General features: G+C 43.2%; 1 protein-coding gene across 1 annotated transcript; it reads right to left on the reverse strand.

The window, feature by feature from the left end:
- Nucleotides 1-471: 471 nt before the first annotated feature.
- Nucleotides 472-1,902, reverse strand: ZBTB42 (zinc finger and BTB domain containing 42). Its single transcript, XM_065404234.1, has one exon. It carries the CDS (start codon nucleotides 1,894-1,896, stop codon nucleotides 472-474), a length of 1,425 nt encoding a protein of 474 aa, XP_065260306.1. The 5' UTR covers nucleotides 1,897-1,902.
- Between the last annotated feature and the right edge of the window lie 21,609 nt (nucleotides 1,903-23,511).

Here is a 23,511-nt window from a genome sequence, read left to right on the forward strand (position 1 = left end):
CTTGAGACACAGAGTCTGAGTGAGCAGATTCCCTCAGACGCATCAAATAAGCTATAGTTCAGCTCTTGTGTTGTCATGAAATACACAGATAGCATTTAGGGGACTTAAGTAAATCTTGGAGTATTTCTCCAATTCCGTTATCAAATCTTTTTTGAAATGGGGAGGGGGTGAACACAAAGCAAGTACTTCCAGCATGAAAAATAGAAGCCAAAATCATTGAAGAAGTACTTAAATCATTTTCACTCTACTAACTTGGAAATAACGTAACATGGGTGCACAACAGACAACCGGGGGGCGGAAGGAGGGAGGGGAACAGGGACAAAAAGGCGGCTGTGGCAAAAAGGCCATTGAAGTGTATACTTAAGCATCTTTCAACATCATTAACTGATGTGGATATCGGTAAAAAAAGAAAATCAGATGCTGCCTTAAAAACCCCACACATTACATTAGCAACAACAACAAAATCTTGTCTCAAACCACCAAGGACTTTACGAGGCCACAATGAAATTTACGGATGTGTCTGTATAAGTCACCGGATTGTGTAAATCGTCTTTCACACCATTTGCAGCCATGGGGTTTCTCTCTGGTATGCACTACTGCGTGACGGCTGAGATTGTGGGAATACTGGAAGCTCTTTCCACACTGGGCACAGGTATAAGGCTTTTCGCCCGAGTGAGTCCTTTCATGTCTCTTTAAGGTGTACATGCAAGAAAAAGTCTTCCCACAAAGCGTACAGGTGGGCACCGAACCATCAGGTGACAACCTGGTCCTTGAGCCATCTTTATCTCTGAAGTGAGAGCTCAGGTGCAGCTGCAAGATGTGTGGGCTTGGGAAAACTTTGCTACAAAGGGGGCAAATGCAGATATGCCCAGGAGGCACAAGCACACCAGAGGAGGAGATATCTGATGAATCCATGTCATCTTCACTCTCATCTCGGTCTTGATCTATATCATCTTCTCTTGCATGAGAATTGCCGTTTCCTGTGAACATGTGTCCTAACCCTGTCACTAGGCTTTTGGCTGAATTCCCAAAATGCTGACTCTCTGGACTCCTTGCTTCACTGTCCTCCTGATCTGACAGCAAGTCTTGTTCATCTTTAACAAGTGGCTCAGTACCCTGCTGCTGGCTGTCGGAAGCCAGCTGTCCAAAGACGTAGGAGGGGTGTAAGGAATCTCTCCCAGACACAGGCTTGAAAGACAAATCCAGAGCACAGTCCACATCACTTGAAGCCGGGGTATGGTTAACAGACCTTTGGGACAAAGATCCTGCAGAACTATTGACAGTAGCCTTTGTTTTTCCAGCTGCTGTGGTACATGATTCCGCCTCTGCAGACACAGAGCTGACACTTATAAGATCAGAGGACCAGCCAGGGTGACCACTGATCCTATCTTTATTCGTTGATCTATCATATTCTGCGACAGTGAATTTTTGTTTGTGTCCCGGGTCAAACTCATGTACCAGGGGCACTCCCGTGTCTAAAAAATGCTCTTTTTCCAAATTAGCCACATCATCAATCTTTTCTTCCAAACACAATTCTTTATCTTTCAACTTGCCCTTGCAGACTTTCACAATGTCATACATGTGAAGGTAGCTCGCTGCAGCGAGCACATCTTCAACTGGAAGACTGTTAAACTCCAGCTTTCCTTCGTACATGAATTCAAGCAGCAGACTGAAGGCTGGGGCTGTGACAATGTCACTGTTCAGATGCACAATATCCCTTTTGTCTAACTGGTCCCTGTAGAAAAGATGGAAGTACATGCTGCAAGAAGCAAGAACAGCTCTGTGGGCTCTGAACTGAGCTTCTCCAACTAAAACAGTACAGTCACACAGGAAGCCCTGGTGACGCTGCTGACTCAGACACTGCAGTAACTGGCGGCTATGGTCTGGAAACTCCATTCTTCCTTCATAACCTGTTCAAAACAGGAAAAACTTGAATGCTACTATAAACTAAAGCCTCCTAGCAGCTGTAACAAACAGATTGGCTTTTGGGTAATACAAGCCAAAGAAACAGCCTTGGAGATAACGTTTACTGTTCGTTGTCTAGAATAGTTTTATTTAAAACAAAGAAAGCCAACATGCTTCTCATCCTTCAACACCTGCTCCAAACAGGAAAAACTTGATTGTAAGTAAACAAAAGCTTCTAAAGAAACAGCACCTCCAACCTTTGTTTCTTTCACTAACAAACTGGGGAGTGGGGGGGGGGGGGGGAAGAGACAACCCAGCAGTTTATGCATTCCTGGAAATGTCTAACTCCGGGCATCAGTTTTGTTCTTTTAATGAAACAAACAAATCAATCCACCCCCACACTTAACTTTATGCACAATCATTTTACATTAAATAATAGATCACTCATTCATTGCTTGGACTAGTAAAGGAGCTTGAACACTTCACGGATTTGGGGGGAGGGTGTGGTGGGAGGAGAAAGGTCCTATGAATCAAGCCCGCACACACACAAAGTTTACTGCCCTAAAAGTTATTAAAAGCAAACCAATAATTCGAGAGAAATGCGGTGAGGCTACAAGTCCAACTACCTGCGGCAACAGCTCCAAGCAGGGAGATCCAACAAGGCGGCTCACCTTACCCGGCTGCCACGCAGGGATTGAGGGGTGCATGGGGAAAAAAGCCCCTCCTGGAGGCGCCCAAGTTTGCGGTGGGAGAGGGCACCCCGGGCGAAGGCGGCGATGGTGCTGCTCGGCAGTAGCGGAAGAATAGCAGGCGGGTGAGTGCGTGTGCGAGAGAGGAGAGTATGCGAGTGAGGGAGGGAGTGCTCGGTTTGCTAATTACACTGCAAGCTGGAGAGTCAGCTGCTCTGACTTCACTGCGATGGAAATGCTACCTCCAGCTGTGCTCCTTTTAATGCCATATGTTACTCCAAATCTAGCTACCAGCCAACCACAGCTTGCTGCCTTTTAAAGTTCCAGCAACCCCATTTATAGCCATCTATTAAATCCCATAAACTTAAACCGAGTCCTCCCCTGGCTCTGCCTCTCCCCCCCCCCCCCCCCCCAAAGAATAATACTGGGAAAGTTGCTTAATAACAATCCCACCGCTGCTGCTGCAGCCGCGCAGAGGGACGAGGGAGCCCGTTTGACCTTTGCTGGGAGAAGTTCCTAGCTCCAGCGCAGCTCGCAAACTTTACCGGGGAGAGGAGGCTCCGAGTGGCGATCGGGCTCGTTTAGCTGCGGCTCCCCCAACCCCCCATAACTTTATGGGACTATTGCCTGGACTTTCCCTTTGTGGGCAGGCTCGGGGGAGGGCTGTTGGGGGGGGGGGTCAAACGCACTGGAGAGGACAGAGCCAGCCCCCACAAGGGGCTGCGGGGGGAGGGCAGGAGGGTGCCCCCAGGCAGAGGAGGGTGCACCCCAGCCGGGGAAGGGGGGCAGGGAAGGCACCGCTGCTGGCTACTTACCAGCCTGTCTTGCTGGCGGCTCAGCGTCCGGCCCCCGGGCCGCGGCCGCACGTGCGGGGTTGCCCCCCCCCTCCAGCCGCCCCAGATGTGGCTGGCGGCGCCGGGGACCGTGCAGCCGGAGGCGGACAGGAGCCCCGGGCTCTGTTGCTGGCAGCCTAGCAGCGCTCTTGTGTTGTGAAGCAGGTTGTTAGCCAGCCGCTCTCGCGATACTTTCCCTCTGAGCGAGCGGGGTGTGTGTGTCTCCCCCTGCCTGTCTAGTGCACACAATAGCCCCAGCCGCGCTCCCGGCTCCGGCCCCTGACGCTGCCAGCCCCCAGGCGGCGGCGGCTGCAGCGCTGCCCCCCTCCCCGGCCTGCCCGCATTCTGCTCCGGGCGGCAGCTGCCCCACCGCCCGCTGCTTCGGCCATGTGCCGCGAGATCGTCCGCTCGCTGTCCCACGCTGCTGCAGTGGCTGGGCTTGCGGGGGGAGGAGAAGGTGCTGCGGGGCGCTCCCCGGCCTGGCACGCAACGCCAGCTCCTGGCCAGGCTGTGCTGGAGAGGGGGAGGGAGAGATCATCTCTGGCAGGGAAATGTGCTCTCATCATGGCTGGAAAGGATCTCCCTCCCCCCCCCCCCCCCACCGCACCCCGAGAGCAGGACGCCAACCAGAACTCCTTTAACTGCAACACAACGTGCTGCAAGCCCAGGAGACAGCGACCCGAAAGTCACTTTCCCCGGGAGCGGTTTCCTAACGAACGATCGATTTCCCGTAGCAGGGAGTAGTGGTGATTCCTTTCCGTCGTCCTGAGGACTGGTCATCGCTTTGCTGCGAAACTACCCCCTATTTTCCAACAGCGAAGCAGGGACTTCGCCCGAGTCTTTATATTACACAAGGAATGTTGACACGCTCCTGATTTTTAAGCAAGAATGTTTTGCCATTACAGTCATTCGCACCGGGATCAAGCAGTGAGCCCCAACTTTCAATTCTCGGGCTGGGAACTTTTTGTTTGCCTAGTGGGTTAGCTATAAATGTGAAACGCAACGGACTTGTATGCGTACATTCCCGTCGTATCCTGTCTAGATGATCGCAGGGATGCTTTTTGGCACAGTTAAATCGTGCCTGCTGGTAAAGAACTAACAGCACAAATCTGTAATCCGTGACATGTGGCTAGGATTGGATCAGGTGACTGTCATAAAATAGGGCTAATTTAGTCATACATTACATGTAGATTTTAGAATAATTATGATGCGAACTTGAGCTCATCCCCCTGCGGTGTATTTTGACCTAGACAGCTTTGATTGCAAGTAAATAAAGTCATTTAAGAGGCTTTCACAAAGTTTGGTCTGTGTCTGAGAGCAGGAAGATTATGGAGCACGCCTTCCATACGCGCTGTAGGGTTAAAGAAGCAATCCCTTCAAGAGATTAGAAATTTATATTTTAAAAAATCGATTTGAGCAGCAAGTTTTTATTACGCATTATCACTTTCCCCAGGCGGTGCTAATTGCTCATTGCCTCATTCCTGCTTTCAGTACGGGATTGACTGAAACATGACACTTGGAAAGGTGGCATGCTTTCCTGGCTTTATCTTTAGTTGTGTGTCAGCTGATAAATACCAGATGCCTACGGATTTTCAAGATGACCTTTTAGATAGTTAATTTGAATTTTAAATTTTAATTAGCTGTAATCCCATCAAAAGTAAACTTCTTTGTACTAAAAAGTGTAGAATCCACTGGCCATTTTACCGGTTTTCTGTGCAGTGTGTGTTAGGTACCACCAAATGGTCCCACCAAAGGAACCTAGGGTGAAATCCTGGCCTCATCCAAATCAATGGCAACATTCCCAGTGACTTCAGGGAAGCCAGGATGTCATCCCTACTGCCTGATCCTACACCATTGAAAGTTGGGCCCGTAGGGAATGAATAACAATACAAGTGACTTTCATTGTCCTGCATTTGTGTGGATTGTGAACATATGTAACATTTGAGGCATGTCAGAGTAAAGATGGTAAATTCGCATGAGGTAATATCTTTTATCGGACCAACTTCTGTTGGTGAGAGAGACAAGCTTTCAAGTTTACACAGAGCTCTTCTTCCGCTCTGTGTAAGCTCAAAAGCTCGTCTCTCTCACCAACAGATGTTGGTCCAATAAAAGCGATGACCTCACCCACCAACATGGCTACAATAACACTGCATACACATTTTGCATGAAATTGTTTGTGAAAAATTAATCCTGTTTTTCAACCTGTCATATTCAAGATACCTGGGTTCACTTCCTAGCTCTGCCACAGAATTTCTGTGTGACCTTGGACAGGTCATTTATCTGTCCGTGCCTCAGTTTCCAATCTGTAAAATGGGGATAATAGGTTCTGTCTCCTACCCATTGTCTGTCCTGTCTAGATTGTAAAATGGCCTGGGGCAGGGACTATCATTTACTGTGTGCATGTTACAATATCTAGAGCAATGGGGCTCCTAGGTACTATCATAATACATTATTAATTATTATAATTAATGTGTTTGTTACTGTCAGTTTAATCCAGATTTCTGTCATTTTATTTCCAGGCTCTTTGTTCATAGAAGTCAGGAACTGTATCGCCTTTGACTCGTTGCTCTCAGAGATCAAACCTCACCAGGGCTGGTTAATTTTAAAGACATTTCTATGGCATTGATTACCAAAGTATCTGAGTTCCTCATGAAATTTATGATTGTATCCTCATTGTGTCCTTCTCAGATAGAGGTAGTATTATCTCCATCTTACAATAGGGAAACTGAGGCACAGAGTGGTATAGGCTCTGATTCCGCAAAGCCCTTAAGCAGCATATGCTTAAATCCACCCCTATGCAGCAAAGCCCTTAAGTGATTTGCCCATGATCACACTGGAACAGAATAGGGAATATAACCTACATCTTCTCCTGGAACAGTCCCTTTAAGTATGGTAGCCTACATTACCCCACTGTAACAGCCAACAGTCCAGCCAACACAAGGAAATTATTCCTGTTTACCTCACAAATTGCATGTGAAGGCTTTTCTTTGTTGATGTCAGGACTGACACAGTCTCCGTACGGTCGTGCATTTGAAATGTTATGCAGTCTTTTGTATATATCTGAATTATGCTGCTTTGGGTAGGGACTTTTTCTTATGTGTGGAGTAAAGCATGGTGCAAATCCATGACACTCTGTCAGTCACAGTAGTGAACTGATATCTCAGCATCTTCATCCTGAGTTTGTCATGTCACTAATACCGTCTTTAAAAATTTCATACCCCTTAATGCCTCTGGCTTTTTTTTTTTCTTTTCTGAACAAAAACATTTTATTGAAACGAATGAGACTTTCTGTTTTTCCAGTCTAAGATCTGATCCCACAAGCTACACTTTGGCAGTATGGCTACAAGGGGAATCTTCTCTTAACAAGGTCTGCAAGTATCAGTCCCTTCTTTTGTTCTACCATATTTTTAATTGCCACTTCTCTTCTTTAAAAACAAGGGAAAAGAAAGAGAAAGAAAAAGAGAATCAAGCAGAAAAGGTTAGATTTAATTTCTGTTGGCTTCCTATCAGCTAGGAATAACTGTCTACAAATAACAGCACTTTATTTTTAGTAAAGTGATTATAATTTCACAGTAATTTTAGATTAGTTACTATCTTTGAAATGTAACTAAAATATGGCAGCAGTCAATTTTTCTCCAGGAATAACATTTATCTATATTTAGTCACATCTAAACTTTTTATTTTTAAAAAAATGGGAATAGCTACACCTTACAAGAATAGCTATCCGTGTATCCAAAACCTGATATAACTGTGTCCACACTAGGGGATTGTACCACTTTAACTATACCAATATAGTTTAAACAATTAAACTTTCTAGTGTAGACAAGAAAGACCTAAGTGGTGACCTTGGCAAGGGCAACAGGGACAAATGCCCCTTGCACCACATTTTGAGACATCCTGCACTTCTGAAGACCCTCATGTAAATATGTGACTGTCCAAGCAACCTGCTTTCACCTCCCTTGCAGGTCTCTGAGTCCCTCCCAGCCTGCAGTATGAAAAGTCCCGTATTAATCAACTGAGTAGGAGGCTCCATTTTAAATTCTTCCATGAGAGGAGGGAGCCAAGCAGGAGGTTGTGTCCCATCTGAACCACTGCTTCCACCATTGCAAAGCTATTAGACCAGGGGTTCTTCAGCTGGGATGTGTGAACAAGTTGTGACCACGCTGCTCTTTCCATATCATTGAATGCAAGTGCGTCCCAGCTAGACCCCAGCTGGAAAAAGGAGAGAGAGAGGGCCCAATACAGAAAAAAAATGAGAACGTCTGCATTAGACTATTCAAGAGTGTAGTCTATGGTGTTATATGCTGTCACTAGACCCTGTTTTGCCGTCAATGCTCATGAAAAACTCCCATTGACTTCAATGAGCATTTTGCCTGGGCAAAGACTGCAGGGCCATAGATTGGGAGTAGAACTCTGCACTGATGTCAACTGGTCTTTCATGTGCAGGGTAATACGTGGCCCTAATAGTTTATGCGATTTGGTCCTGATTCAAAGTCCATTGAAATCAGTGGAGGGGCTGATCACTAAAATGGGCTTGGGATCAGGCCCATAAAGCTTGATGATTCATTTTTCTCCCTTTGATCCAACAAGTATATATATTACCTCATGGTATCTCTCTTCCCTCTCCATGGACAAGCTTGGCAGTGGTAGCAACAGGGTTTTTTATGTGATTTGATAATAGTCTCTCGCTTTCTCTCATCTCATTGTGTAGAAGGCTTCCCTGTGTTTTCTCTGTTATTTAAGTGCTATGTGATCTTGCTTTTATGTTTTGGGTTAGTCCGATATCAATTCAGAGGGAGAATCAGTTTTAGAAATAGTATTGTACTCATAGGGCCTTTCCTTAGACTTTAGTTCCTCCTGAGTCTCTGACACATCGGGCAGTCCAGTCCTTCCATTCGCTACTTGTGGTACTTCTTCACGGGTGATGCCTGTGCATTCAATATCCTCTGTCACTCTCTTCTGCCAGTTCTTCCTGGGCCTGCCTCACTTTCTCTTTCCACCCTTATGTACCCACTTCAGTGCCTGCTTAGCATGCCTCCCATCTTCCATATGGTGTACATGTCCCAATCACCTGAAGCTTCTTTCTTTGATATGTTCTAACATGGCCTGCTCTGTCAGATCCCTTTCTCTCGCATTTGTTATTTTGTCTTTCCATGAAATGTGTAATATCTTCCTCAGCCATCTGTGATGGGCAGCCTCCAATCTCTTTTAGTTAGTCACTGTCATCAGCCAAATCTCTGCTCCACACAGTGGCGTGCTCAGTACAATCCCATGGTATAATCTCATCTTTAGTTTGGTGTGGAGACCACAGTTTGACCAGGTATTGTTCATCCTTCCAAAAGCAATGTTTGCTTTTCCTAATCTCATATGAATAACTTTAGCACACCCACCTTCAAATGTCGTCATACTCTCCGGATGGCAGAACTCTTCTACCTGGTTGATTTCTTTTCCATCCACGTACACTTTTGCATCTGTTGTCCTGTTTCCTACCTTCATAATCTTGGTTTTCTCTGTATTTACTTTCAATCCAATTGTTACTGCTTCCTGTTCTATCTGTGATGTAGGGGCAATCATTTTGTTCCATGTCATACTTAGGGAAAGCAGTGTTGTCAGCCAAGTCAAGGTTGTGTATCTCATCGCTGCTAACCCAATTTACTCCGCCCATGATACCTTTTGGTGCCTCTTTATCACCCAATCTATTGCTCATGCAAAGAGGATTGGTGATAAGACACAGGACATACTCATAAGAACCGTGTGTGTGTGTGTGTGTGTGTGTGTGTGTGTGTGTGTGTGTGTGTGTGTGTGTGTGTGTGAAAAAATTATTCATTCACTTTATTTCAACGATGGGTATTAGTAAGAATAACCAATCCAGAACTGACATGTATGCACAGGTACAGCAAAATGGATACCGTTTGGGGAGCACTGTTATTCATGGCAGCGTCTGCACACGTTCTCATTGAAGCCAGCCAAGCATTTCTGCTCTTACACCTCTGTTTTACCTCCAGTGTTAAGGGGTGATTATCACTCCTGAGATTTGGGGATGCAGTCCCATTAGACACGCATCTTTCACACTTGTACTGTCTGTCTGCCTAGTTTTGCAGATACTGTCGGCTGTCATGACCTCTGTGCTATGCCTGCTAGACACTTTTCATTTCTGGTTGTTATTGTTGTAGGCTGTGTTCTGGGTCTCCAAGAGCTCTCAGTAAAGGTCCTTGTGCAGCCTTTCGCCATAGATTCCCTCTTTCTCATATGAAACATTTATCCTCATTGAAACCCCATCCACTGGTTTCTGCTGACATTGCAAATTTGCATGAATATGGTAGGATACAATTTACACTTTTCTGTTTTGTATAGTTTTAAATATTTCCCCCCACCCACATTTACCCTTTTTTACTCCCAAAGTGATGTTTGGAGCCTTCCTTTGTATGATATGCTATATTCAGAATGTCTTAGTCTTTTTAAATTAAAAAAATCTAGTAGCGGTAAAGGAGAATTTTCATTTTTTAACATTTTGTTTGTTAAATTTTCCCAGAAAAAAGCAGTCTGGTAGCCTACAAAGTAACAGGTGAATGCAAGTTAGTATTGACTCTACTGAACGGTGAATAGCAATAGATCAACTTGGTGTCAACTGGGGACTGGGTACCAGGAGTTATGTCCTAACAAAGTTGTTTAAATCAGAAGCCATTACAGTGACTGATAAGCCAAGTAACTCAGTTAGAGGCCAGACTGCCAGGGAATAAGAAAATATCCTGTTAAAGGAAAAGAACTTAACCAACATTGTTCTGTTTAAAATTGCATAATACCTTATTTTAACAATTCATCACGAGGCTTTATTTTAGCAATACCAGGAAGAACACATTGTAATGTATACATAAGTGTTTATCTGCAGCAATGGTATTTTGCTATATCAGAACGGGGCGATCTTGTGATTAAAATATATATTAAGCAATAAAATAAACTAGCATAAAGGCTTGATACCAATCACCTTCTGGTGAAGACTTTTTCCTTTAGCAACAGTTTCTCAGCAGATGTTGTCACAGTTTCAGCGTAACTGCATCTGTATATCCCCACCACCACCTCTGATCAACGCCAGGAGGTCCCAGTCAGGTCTCAGGTCTCCAGCCATCACCTGTGTCTGGACAGGGACCCTTGTCCCACTCCTTTCTAACCGGGGGTTTGAAGGCTGCACAGCCCCCTGCCTTGCACTGTGATATCCCCAGCAAGCCAGTCTGCCTAAAGGCCAGAATCCATGTGTTGCTTTCTTTCTGAGGGCTGTGAATAGTGTATTGCCAGTAGTTACACGTTACCACACAGCTCTTTCTAAGCAAGCACCTTTATTCTTAAGGTAAAGGCATTACAGAACATATAACAACAATTCAAGTTCCTATACCATTCTACAAGCCTACCAGAGGTCACCCACCAGTCTTATGGGGCCCTAGTGGGCCAAGATTTTCCAATGCTTCCGCTATGGAAAGCAGGTCCTGGCTTTTTGTTTTATCAGAAAGAAGTTTAAGCTCAGCATTTTTATGCCAAAGCCCTTTCTTTGTCTGCTGGTCTCTGGGAAACCCAGTTTGAACCAGTATATGCAAGCCTCCCCCGGGGATGGTACCTCTCTGGAGGTGTTTACAACCTAAGTGATTCACTTTAATCCCCCTCACTGCTTTTGGTTCCTGGAGAAGCTGTGGTAACCCACCCATCTGGAGTTGCATACAATCCTTGGCCTACAGTGATACATAAAGTTAATACTATATATGGTCCCCAAAGATATTGCATGGGATTGCAATATCTATCACACTTATATCCTAGGATAAATCAGCTTACCTCTGTTATCCAGAGCTTTGCAAGGTAGAGAATTGATGCACCTATCTCATTGTCCATAAAAGGTCTCTTAAGTAGGATCAGTTCCTCTTTTGTGAACCATGTAGTCAGCCTAACATCTTGGTAGAAAATGTGCCGTGATCTGTATTAGAGAAATCCCTATCTCTCTCATAGCTTTAATGGCTCAGTCTTTGCCCATGCTCTCTGATAAGTGGAAAAGAAGGGTTCTTCCCTTATCCTCTTTTGATCTTTGCTTTTTGCACTGGGATCCTGAATGCCCCTTGATTATTTATTTGTATTTATCCCTAGGCACCCCAGTGCAAGTTACAAGTACAAAAATTAACTTAAAAAGCCCATTTCTCTGCATCCCCCATGCTGAAACCCCGAAGCGAACAGTAATCAGCTCCAACCATAACTACAGGATGAAGACCATCATTGACAACTTCTCTCCTCTGGCACAGTGGAACTCTTAACAATAAGCGTTAAGCTCATCTATGCGGGAGACAGAACCTTCACCAGGGATGGTCTGAGACTGTGGAGTGAACCATCCCAAACCTCACCACTTTCTGCTCCAATGCAAGGCACATTTCTTTGACCCTCCTCTAATATGAACAAGGATATTAAGAAAATAAAAACCCCAACTTACCCCGCCAGTACCCTGTACTGCACATGCTGCTGCCTCTTGAGCGAGGATGAAAGCACAAACAAGACATGACAGATGTGTAGTTATGTTGCTTAATGCACAACTGAAAGGTGCTCAGGTACTGTCATGATGAGTACGGTATAAAAACCTATATAGAACAGCAGACTACTTTAGCCTTCATGTAACTCACTTTACCCCTTGCTAATCTATCCAAAACTAATAATAAATAATGGAGATATCCTATCTCCTAGAACTGGAAGGGACCTTGAAAGGTCATTGAGTCCAGCCCCCTGCCTTCACTAGCAGGACCAAGTACTGATTTTGCCCCAGATCCCTAAGTGGCCCCCTCAAGGATTGAACTCATAACCCTGGGTTTAGCAGGCCAATGCTCAAAGCACTGAGCTATCCCTCCCCCCCTGCTGCAGAAGTCAACTTTACCTTTGCTTTCCCTTTTCCCAATCCTTTACTGGCACTTGAATTGAATTCATACTCTTTGCTCTCACCTTCCAGACCCTCCACAACTTAATTCCCTCATGAAGGATTTTTTGTTTCCTTTTACTCTTCCTCGGCACTCAGCCCAACCACTCATTTGTGTGCTCATTTCCCTCTTTCCCCATGTCTACTCTCCATCTTTTTCATGCTGTCCCATATTCCTAGAACACTCTGCCTGACCCAATCTGTCATGCCTCTTTCACTAAAAAAACAACAACACTTCCACAGGGAGGCTTGTAAGCTACAGGCAACTATACATTTAAATCATCATAGACCCATTTTAAAACGCGTTATTGTGACCTTCAAGACACTTGTGCTAGCCTCCCCAGTGCCTCAAGCACAAGACCGTCTTCCCTCTCTACCATTCTGCTGCTCATGCTAGTCTGAAGAGCAGGGGCTTGAACGGGCCATAGACAGCACTGTCACTTAGTTGGTGAAGGCGCGGATAAGGGTTTCAGGAGGGTAGTGCTGAAGCAGCATCTGACATGGCAAATGTTGCACAGGTTATGATAATTTTATGGTTACAAGAACCGTGGGGCCTGACCCTGCAATCCTTGTGCAACCCAAACTCCAGTTGGCTTCCCTGGGATCTTTGGATGACTAAGGCCTACCTGGCTGGGCGTCTGGGGCAGAAAAGTTTGGAGGAGGAAAATGGAAGATTGGAGATAAGGCGAGCAAGGGAGAAGATCATGCCTCTAGTCGAAGAGAACCACAGCTGTCTTTGCGATACATAGTGGAAGGAAGCCAGGGCGGAAACAGTGGCCCCTCCATCTCCCTCAGTCTTATTCCAGTTGAAGGGAAAGTTCAGGCAGTGCAACAAAAGAAGTGCAAATAGAAATATATTTCCAGAACTTCCTTCTCTTGCCTGCTAGGAAGCTAACTCCAGTCCCTATTTTATTCTGCTTATGAATTTGCATGACACTTTTGCACAGCACTTTCACTGTGCTTGCTTTGGGTTTATATAACTTGTCACTTCCTGCCCTGGAGATGAAAATGGGATGCTGGTCTTGGTTAGTAAGAGCCTAGTATAGGCCCTGATCCAGCACTTAAGCACATGCGTAACTTTGAGCCTGTGAGTAGTTCTATGACTTAAAATTATGCATCTGCTTAAATACTTTGCTGGATAGAGGCCTGGTCTTGTAAGTAAGTAAATGTCCCCATGACAGATTTGGAGCTCCTTTTTGGAGAAAATAAGGTATTGAGCTCCTTCTGCAAACTGTTGTGGATCCTCAACTCCCATTTACTCCAGTTGGAGCTGAAGGTTTTCAAGGAGACTTAGTCCATCTGAATTCTGTTGATGTGAGATCCTGGAGACATTAATAAAGAACAAGTAAGAACAAAATATCAGCCCATAAAAAAAGTTGTATTTATTCTTTTACAAAGTATAAATCTCATCTGACAAGACTGGTGGCAATTTTAGAAAGCAGATGGATGCCATCTACTTGGCTTTGCAAAAGGCACTTGATACACTGCACTGAACAGGAAATTAGAATATATGGTTAGTAAGTAGAAGGGAACAATCCTGAATGATAAGGACCTGGTTAGGTAACCATAGCACATATTAATAGTAGCATGTCATTGGTCAGGGAGGAGGAAGGAATGTGTGGAGTATTACCATGGGAAAAGCATTGGTGATATTGTTTCATTCTGTTCATAAATAGTTTAAATGAAGTTGACTCTAGCATGGAATCCAAATTTACAGAAGGCACTAAACTAAATGGACTCGGCCATAGTATAAGGAAATGTAGCAATGGGTCAGAAAGGTGGTTTTCAGATCTGAATTAGGTTTGGCTTGGGTTCAAAGTTCTGGTTTGAGGGCGAGTCTGGGCTAGCGTTCATGACTGAATACAATAGCACTAAACTTGCGCGACTGTAGCCCAAAAAGGCAAAAATCCCATGAGATCAGTTGTTTGAGAGATTTGTGTCATCTTGGGACACATGTGAATTGTAACCAGAAAATAGTCCCTTTCTGATTTTGCATGTAACCCAGAACCAAAACAGAAGAGGCAGGTTCTGATCCAGAAATTCAAATCCAAACACCCTTCTCTGCCTCTTCCCATATTTGAAAGATATCAGATTCAAGATTCTTGGTTTTGCCATCTCTAAAGTAAAGTGGTAACATCCAGAGAGATGTAAATAGATGGAGAGAATGGAGAACAAAGCATTGTGAGTCTCACTTTAAATGAGAGGTCATGACATTTGGAGTTATATAGTCAATATACAGGGAGAGCAGGAGAACACCTCAAAAAAACCAAACAATTAATGACTGATCCTTGGGTCAGAAGGCAAAAGGGCTATTGTAATTAGTGGCATAGAAGGGAATTGGAATGCATTATAGCATTTGGTTGACTATTGTGCCCAATATTAGGCACACAGTCTGGGCCCATTGACACCCGGGGCAAAACTCACACTGACTTCGATGGGGCCAAATTTTCACCTTGTATTATTATAAGTCCTGGTGTAATCAGTACAGTCAACTGAAGTCAATGGAGATGTGCCCCAGGTTTAAATTTGGCCCACTGAGGCAATAGAAAAGTCCCAGAGAAGAGTAGCAAGATGATAAAAAGGTGAGTCTGGGTTAAGTTCTACACGGAAACTGAAAAAATAAATAAAAGGAATGGTAGTTACCAGAAAAACAAAACGAGTAAAGGCCAGATCCCAGAAACCCTCACTCAGCCATTGATTTAAATAGGACTGCTCCTGTAAGGACTACTTCCATGAGTAATGGCTGGCAGGACTGGGCCCAGAGAGAGGTTAGCGTTGACATTTTCACAAGGAGTCTTCAATATGCCACAAGCGATAAGGGGCAATTGTGAGAAGATAATTTTTGTCCAGTTCCAAATCCAAGTGTGGGTGGGGTAGAGTAGCAGAGGGATAACAGGGAAGTGACTCAGTGAAACTGGCAGGTCGGGTGGCTAGCTGCTAGTTTTGAACTTTGCTGAAGGCAGACCCTCTGCCTATGAAAACTATTTCCAGTGCAAACTTGCACAAGTTGTCTTGGCTATCGGCCTAGAACAACACTGAGCTGTTTTTTCCCCGTTCGTGCCAGTCTCGGATGTTTGGGACAAGGTGGGGTTTTCACTTTCATACATAGAAGGAACAAAGAATGATTTTTTTGTGTGTTATTAAAAAGCTGGGTTGACAAATAGTTTTGTGTTGGCAACAAGTCTTCATGCAAAGGGCACAGGAGGGAGCTGTGAGTGAGCGGTGCACCTGTAATTGAAACAAAAGACGAAACCAATCAGGAGTCTTGCCCCCCGCCCCCCTTCGCTTTTAAAACAGGGCTGGCTAATAGCTTTTTGTGATGAGCCTCCTCCAAAGGAAACATAGTAGTGTACAGCTGCTGCAGAAAGAAATGGAAGCAGAATGAGCAACCAGTGCATAATAGGAGGGGTTTCTGTGCCTAAAGTCTGATGGTCAAAAACCAAATTTACTTTCTATTAGAAATGACACTAAGGGGGGAGCTCATGTGAGTAGTCTCACTGAAGCCTATGGGGTGACTCATGTGAGTAACTGCTCACCAGCATGAGAAAGAAGTGCACAATCTGAGCATAAAGGCTGATCCAGCTCCCACTGAATTCAGGCAAAAGACTCCTGCGGACGTCAGTGGTCTTAGAATTGGGCCCTGAGAACTTATTTGTGGCTTTGCAAGAGGCAGTGAGTAGCTGTGCTGCCCCAGGAGCAAATCAGGATCCAGAGTGTGACTCCAAGAGTCACTGGGGCTACTCTCATGCTTTAAGTTAGGCATGTGCTTAAGCACCTTTTTGACTCAGGGCCTAAATGGTTAATTTTCAAGTGGCTTCTTAGAGCAGATGTTCCCATGTGTGTGCCCTCCTTGCCTCTCCTGACACATTTTCTACACAAACAGCAGATTGCATGGCTGCTGTCCTTTTGATCTGAGGGAGGGGGAGGAAAATCCCACATAAAAATGATATCCATTGTCTTTTTAGGCAGCTTGGCAATGGTGCATGTGGCAACCAACATTTTGCAGTTTCTCATGCATCCATGTTGCCACTTTATTCAATATCATTTATTAACATTAGAAAGTAAACTCATAAGAGGAAATGATATATTTTCCCCCTGTCAACCATATTTTTCTTCTGGACAAATTAAAAGAAATATATAGTGCTCATAAACTTTCTTTAGTTTCTTGATTAAAGTGAGGATTACACATAAGATTTTAGTTTTCTAACATCAGTCTATAATAATAAGAAATGAGCACATTACATTACATTTATTTATATTATGTCTTTGATCAAAAGTGCTGAGGAAGCATCACAGAAAGATACAGTCACAAAACAAGCAACAAGCAACAGTAAAAACAAGTCCACAACTCATAGTTCTTAGTGAGGACAAAATATTGAGATTTAAAATTATGGACGAGGATCAGAGAAACAAATGAGAGAGGGAGAGTTCCAAAAAGCTGAGCCTAAAACAGGTCAAACCACATTGTGACTGTGACAGAAGATGACAATATCAAGGTAACAGAGAAATGCTTAATCCAGCCCATTATAGCAAGATAAACTAGCACTTGGGAGATTAAACATTATGTTTTGGTCTCACATCCTTACAGTTTTAAGGTTGCTAGTGGTTGGAAAGTTCTCTACTCTTGTGACCTCTCTGTCCAGCTATAGCAGATTTCAAGGTCTGGCAGGTCAGTTTCCGGTAGGAGGAGAAATCAGGGACACAGAGTCAGGGTATTTATGAGTATAAATTGTATATTTACACTATGTACACCAGTCCTTGAACAGAGATGGTCACAAACTGCATGCAGGCTATCCCCTCTTTCAGAGATCTCAGCCCAGCCAACAATGCCCAGTTCTCAGGAACCAACTTTGCAGCAAGAATTGATTCTAGTTGGAGAGATTAAGGCAAGGAACTCTTGCTGTTTGCAGTGGTTTCCCCCAAATAAATCTGCTTCACAAAAGTAACAATACAGCATTTGTTCCACCATAGTACACTGCTGAAATGCTAAGAAAAAGATCTTTTAAGATTATGTGTCACAGCACCACCTGGTGACTCCCTGCCATACCATTAGTTGGCACTCTAGTGTTGGGACCCGATCCTCCAAGCCTCTGCCCATGTAACTCCCTTTGGAATCCATAGGACTTCTTTGCACAGAAGGCTTGTAGGAGCGGGCCCTTCATTAATGTATGCGACTTTATAGTTGTTTTTGCACATGCACCTATAGAACACTCCAAGCACTTCTTTATATACAGGAAAGGTTAATAAAATAAACTCCTAGGCATTCCAAGATAGGTCATTGATGGAGTGTCACCCTCTTTTATAAGAACAAATAGTTTAAAATGTTTACAGACTTCAAAATTCTGCATAATATAGAACTGATATGGTCTCATATCAATAGAGCTCCTGCCTATACACCCACTAGAAGGCTGTTAAACAGTCTCTCATATAGAGAATGTCTCAATGGTTCCCTTCCCCCCTCCCCCCCAGCACATTTTAAATAAAAATCAAACCATATTGAAACAGAAAAGGACAAGCAGCATACAGTCACTTGCAGGTCAACCCCGGGGAGCTCTGTTATTGGAGTCAATCTATCCGTTGAGCTAATTTTTTTAAAGTAAATATGCTCTGATTGTTCAAAAAAAGGGAAACATTTAAAAAAAAAAGGGAAAAGACCACTCGTATTGCAGATATTTAAAAATACTTAAGTGACTTAGGAGAAAGAGTTTGCTGGTCTGTGGTTTCAGTCCAATGGGTAGGACTCCTCATCACAACCTCCTCCCCGAGCCATGACACGATTTTGGCAGGCTTGTCACCGGCTAAGAGGCCAAGAACTGTGTTGACTATGGAGTATAAACTGACCTCTGACCAGGCCAATCTTTCTTGGTTAGTGTTGAAGCTCACTGTCAGGGTGTTGCGGAGAAGCTCGCGATGCCACTGTCCATGTTGCACCTGTCCTTTGGAGAAAGAGGACTTCATTCTCCAGTGCTATCAATCTTGTAGCACAGATGCACTACAATCAATCTCTCTTAAGGTGTGTCTACACTAGGGAGACTATACCGGCATAGCTGTGTCACTGTAGCTCTGCCAGCATAACCCCGTAGTATAGAGCAGCGTTTCTCAAATGCGGCCACCGTGGCCACATGTAGCCACCAAGGGATTTTCTTGCGGCCACAACCTCCTGGGCTGTGATGGGGGGGAGGGCAAAGTAGAGCTTCTCTGCCCTCCCCTCCCCCCGTTGCTCCTGGATGCACCACCTTGGTGTTGGTTGCTGGGGCCAGCAGCAGGGGTTGGGCTCTGCCCCCCATCTGGAGTCACCTGGGGCACAACGCTGTAGGAGTAGGCAGTCAATGAGTTCCCCACCTTCCCAGGGGTGGTGGGCTCAGGATTTGGGCTTCATCTCTGGGGTGGTGGGGCAGCAAGCTCTGGCCATGGGGCTTTGAGCTCCAGCCCTGGGCTCTGGCTGTGCAGTGGCAGGCCCCAGGCTCCAGCCACACAGCTTCAGGCTCCATCCCTGGACCCCGTCCTGTGGCCATGGGGCTTCAGGCTCTGACTGCAGGGCTTCAGGCTCCAGGCCCCAACTGCCTCCCACCCCCATCGCCTCCCCCAACCCTCCATCCAGGGCTTAATTTGTCCCCAGGGCTAATTAAATCTGCTGTGAAAAGTGATATTTGTATGTTTGTTAATAACACTTTTCACAACAGACTTATTAGCTAGCAATAAATAAATTACAATGATTTGGGCATGTATATGTGCATATTTATTTGATTTTCCTAAAGCTACTTAGGTATTTTAGGGGGGAAGTGCGAGAGCGGCCACCAGCAAGAGTTGGTGGCTGCATTCTGAGGCCACCAAAAAATTTGTCCTGAGAACCCCGGTACAGAGGCAGCTTACACTGACAGAAGTGGTTTTTCCCTCGATGTAGGAACACCACCCCAAACAGCAATAGCTGCATTGATGGGAGCATTCTTCTGTTGCCATACCTGTGTCTACACTAGGGGTTAGGTCATTTTTTTCACATTCCTGACTTATGTAGCTATATCGACCTAAGTTTTAAGTGCAGACCAAGCCTTATTCACACACGAAACTGCTTTTGTCCTCCGGCCTCACTGAAATTTTGCATGGATGTGGCCTTAACTGCTCAAGTTGCTTCTATGTGCTGTCTAGGGGGGAAACTGTCTGTTGTCCTCTCCCTGTTGGTTTAAGTGGGTTTTATCTCTCTCTCTGTCTAGGTAGTTATACCACACTTATCACCATGGCATTACTGCACCAGAGGATTAATAAACTGAATCTGGAGAGTTTAGAATCCCACTTGAGATGCTTCAGAAAATATTACTTAGTGAAGAGTAGTGAAAATGAAGAGTAATGAGAAAAAAGGAAAAGCATGTAGTTGAATAATTTCATTTCCATAAGTCATTTCACTCTGTCTTATGGAACAGGGAGTGTTATGAATATAAAAATGAAGAATTTCATATTTAAAGGAACCTCAGCAAATCAGAACGTAGATCAAAGTAGATTCTAGTACTGCAACTGCTCCTACCCCTTTGTCAAGTTTTCTAGTTTTACAGTCACATTTTCCTATTTTCAAAAATGTATTTTCTCTCCCTTTCTGCTCTGTGAGAAATGCACAGAAACTGCAAGAAAAGTGATTGATGTGACAGAAGAAATAGTGAGATGGACTATATAGAAAATGCTGTCAACTACACAAAGTAAACCCTGGGAAAAAAAATAGTGAGAATGGCTTTTTTCCCTCTAATCTTTCAGTTTCAGTAATCTCAGATTCCCTGTAAAAATGGTGACTAGCAATGTTTTAGAGAGAAGAGTGATTTTTTAAACTGCTGCTTTAACAAACAACTCAGGTATTAGCATGCAATGAAATAATGATATTGCGCTCTGAATGGCAGTGGTAGTATGAGGATGTGTCACATTTAGGGCTCTATCCTACCTGCACTGAAGTCAGCAAGAATTATATGTATATATATTTCAAAGGACTACAAAGGTCTTTGCATCATTACATGCTAACTAAATGTTCTATTGCTTCAGCATCAATTCTCCAAGCATCAAATACTCCACACAACTACATGCTTTTTCCCTTTCTCACTAGTAGACAAATTTTGCCTTTGATTTGGAGAACAGCTTCATATCAGCCAATTCAAGCAGTGGGCAAAGTGAAAATTACTATTAATGATGACCTTGAAAATCTTGGTTTCTCTATCAGAGACAAAACAAAAACAGTTCTTTCTCCAGAAAGTTATTTGGTCTCATTTCAATCTCTATCAAATTATTCAGATTAGCTGTTATTAAAACATTAAAGTATAATTAATTTTCACATTTATATATAAAATACACATGTAATAATCAATACACAGATATATATTAACAATGTAATGTCATAAAATAATTAGAAACTGTGGTGAAATATATATGGTATTGCAATATCTGCAAATCTGGTGCATGCAAAGGAAATACTGGACCACTATATATCAGTGGGAATTAAGGACTATCAGCACATCACAGGATGGGATCCTTAAAGAGAAGCTTGCAATAATATGCAGTATGAAAAAGAATGTAGGTCTGTTTCTGTTTGGTACATCAGTTTTCTTATGACAACATTTGTCCAGTGGAAAAAAATAATGCTTATATTAATTATAATGAGATTGTCTCAGAATTTTCTGTGACTAGTAATCAAATTACGGGTTGGAAGGATTTTGGCTACACCAATATTAATCCATTTTCATATTTAAAAATGGCCTTTCCCAGAGCTCATTCAAGTTTATGTTCCAGCCACATGTCCCCTAGATAAATAAACAGATGCTCTATGTAAAGAGTTATCTCCTATTCTGAATGAGTGAGGAACATATGTCATCATTAAGGGAAGCTTCAATGCCAATACTGGCAATAAGGTAGAGGAAAGAAAACAAGGAGAAACTTGGAATAGGGCAACATAATTCTACGGAAATAGTGAAAGTAGAAGATTAATTATATTAATTATAACTGTTTTCATCAAAAATTTCCATAGAAAAGAAGAAGTTCTCATTTTCAGCAGAAAAATTAGTTTTTTATTAAAAAAATAAATAATTTTTGCTGGTTTTTGGCAGTTTTCGGCTGAAAAACAAACAAACAACAACATTTGCCCAAAAAGTACCATAACAAACAAAAAAATGTTTTGGGCTAAAAAGAAACGCCCTGTTTCGGGGTGTTTCATTTCCCAGCTAAATGGATTTTTTTTAGGAAAACAGGCACTTTCTGTATAAATGTTCATTTTCTCAAAAACCCAATTTTCTGTTTAAAAAAAGTTTTGATGGACAATTTTCCACCATCCCTAATATTACCACTTTCTTTTATTCGGTAATAAAAAGTTTCATGAGGAAATGTGGGCACAGCAGAGCATAGGTCTTTAGAGACAGAAGTGAAACTAGATTAGGTCTTCTTTGGGATGAAGATAGGGTGACCAGACAACAAATGTGAAAAATCGGGACGGGGTGGGGGGTAATAGGAGCCTATATAAGAAAAAGACCCAAAATTGGGACTGTCCCTATAAAATCGGGACATCTGGTCACCCTAGATGAAGAGAATGCACAACAAAGAGCGTGCACTTTGGCATCGTCAGACAGTGCTTGTTTTGAATACCTGTAAAGCCAGCTCCGTCACCATAAATAATTAAATATCTCCTTTCATCTTGACTCAGCCAAGCATGTACATGATGTCTTTTACGTTAATATAATTATATTTAGTTCTTATATAGATCTTTATATCAATCGCTCTCAAAGACCACTTTACAAAGGGGATCAGTATCATCACCCCCATTTTACAGGTGGGGGTGCACAGATTTCCAGTGCCACACTGCTGGTCATTGGCAGGAACAAGAATAGAACCCAAGTCTTTAAACTCCCACTGCAGTGCCCTGTCCACTGGAGCTCGCTGCCTGTAACGTAAGATAGTTTCATATGAGATGTCCACAAAGCTCCAAATTTCATGAAACTCAAAAATATAGAGAGTTAAAAGAGAAATATTGTAAAGAAATCTAGAAGAATGTCAACTTCAACGCTTTAAACCAAATCCGAGCTGAAGGAAGAAGCCACAGTCCAAGAAATCACAGAAGTTGTCCACAAAAAGGCTAGAATTAAACTGCCAGACAAATTTGTGATCACAGTAAAGGGGAGAAGGAAGAAAGATTAGAAAATAGAGAGGTGAACATTTCAGAAGTGCTACAAAAGTGATATAATTAAGTAATTGTCAGAGCAAAGATCATTAAGTGAGTTAGAAGGTTTTATGCAGAACATGGCTTCAGTGTGCCATTTGACTTCCTATATGACGGATACCTTACAAGACATTTCTGAAGTTACAATAGATTAAGTTAATGAGCAAAGCATTGGCATTTGATCTTGCCATAGATGCTCTATCAGATGGTGAACTCATAATACACAATTGGCTTGCTAAGTTGTCCAAAAGATAGTTGATGACTTGGAAGGGACCCACAAGATAAAAAAGGGAAAAAACATTATAGGAAAAATGAAGAACTTCATAACAGACCCAATATCTTATGTTGGATAAAGAGACTTCTGGATTGTAATCAAAACAGGTGAAAAGTTATTTATCTGCAGACCATAAATTAGTTCTGGAGAAGGCTGCTGAGTTTAACAAGCCACTGTTGATTGCACTGGTTGTGTTCATCAGTGATGATGGATAAAGATTGGAGGTGAAATCTTGATTCCAGTAAAGTCAATGGCAAAACTTGAGTTGAGCCCAGTGGGGTAAAAATTTCACGCCAGATGTCCTGCTGATATTAGATCTATCAGCTGCCTTTGACCCTGCAAACAGATCCAGCTTGAAGTGTTAATTTGACTCAGGACCTTAACGAGTGGAGACGTTGGCCATTTGATCAATGAAATCAGACTAGATCTGGTTGAAAAAAACCAGGGGGAGAAAATCATGACTTTCCCCTCAAATTTCTCCTGTTTCTGTCCTTCCTCCCCAACTCCCAATTCAAAATTTTGACTAGCTCTACAGTTTATTTAAAAATGAGGGGCAGGATTTACTGAAGTATTATATATATTTTTTTCAATTTATTACATTTCAAAATGTGAAATTTTGTCAACATTTCAAAATTCAAAACTTCTCAAGCAGCTGTCACTAGAACAGGGATACATGCTACCACAGTCGCCAT

The sequence above is a fragment of the Emys orbicularis genome, chromosome 4, assembly GCF_028017835.1.
Source record: "Emys orbicularis isolate rEmyOrb1 chromosome 4, rEmyOrb1.hap1, whole genome shotgun sequence".
In the NCBI taxonomy this organism is placed as follows: Eukaryota; Metazoa; Chordata; order Testudines; family Emydidae; genus Emys; species Emys orbicularis.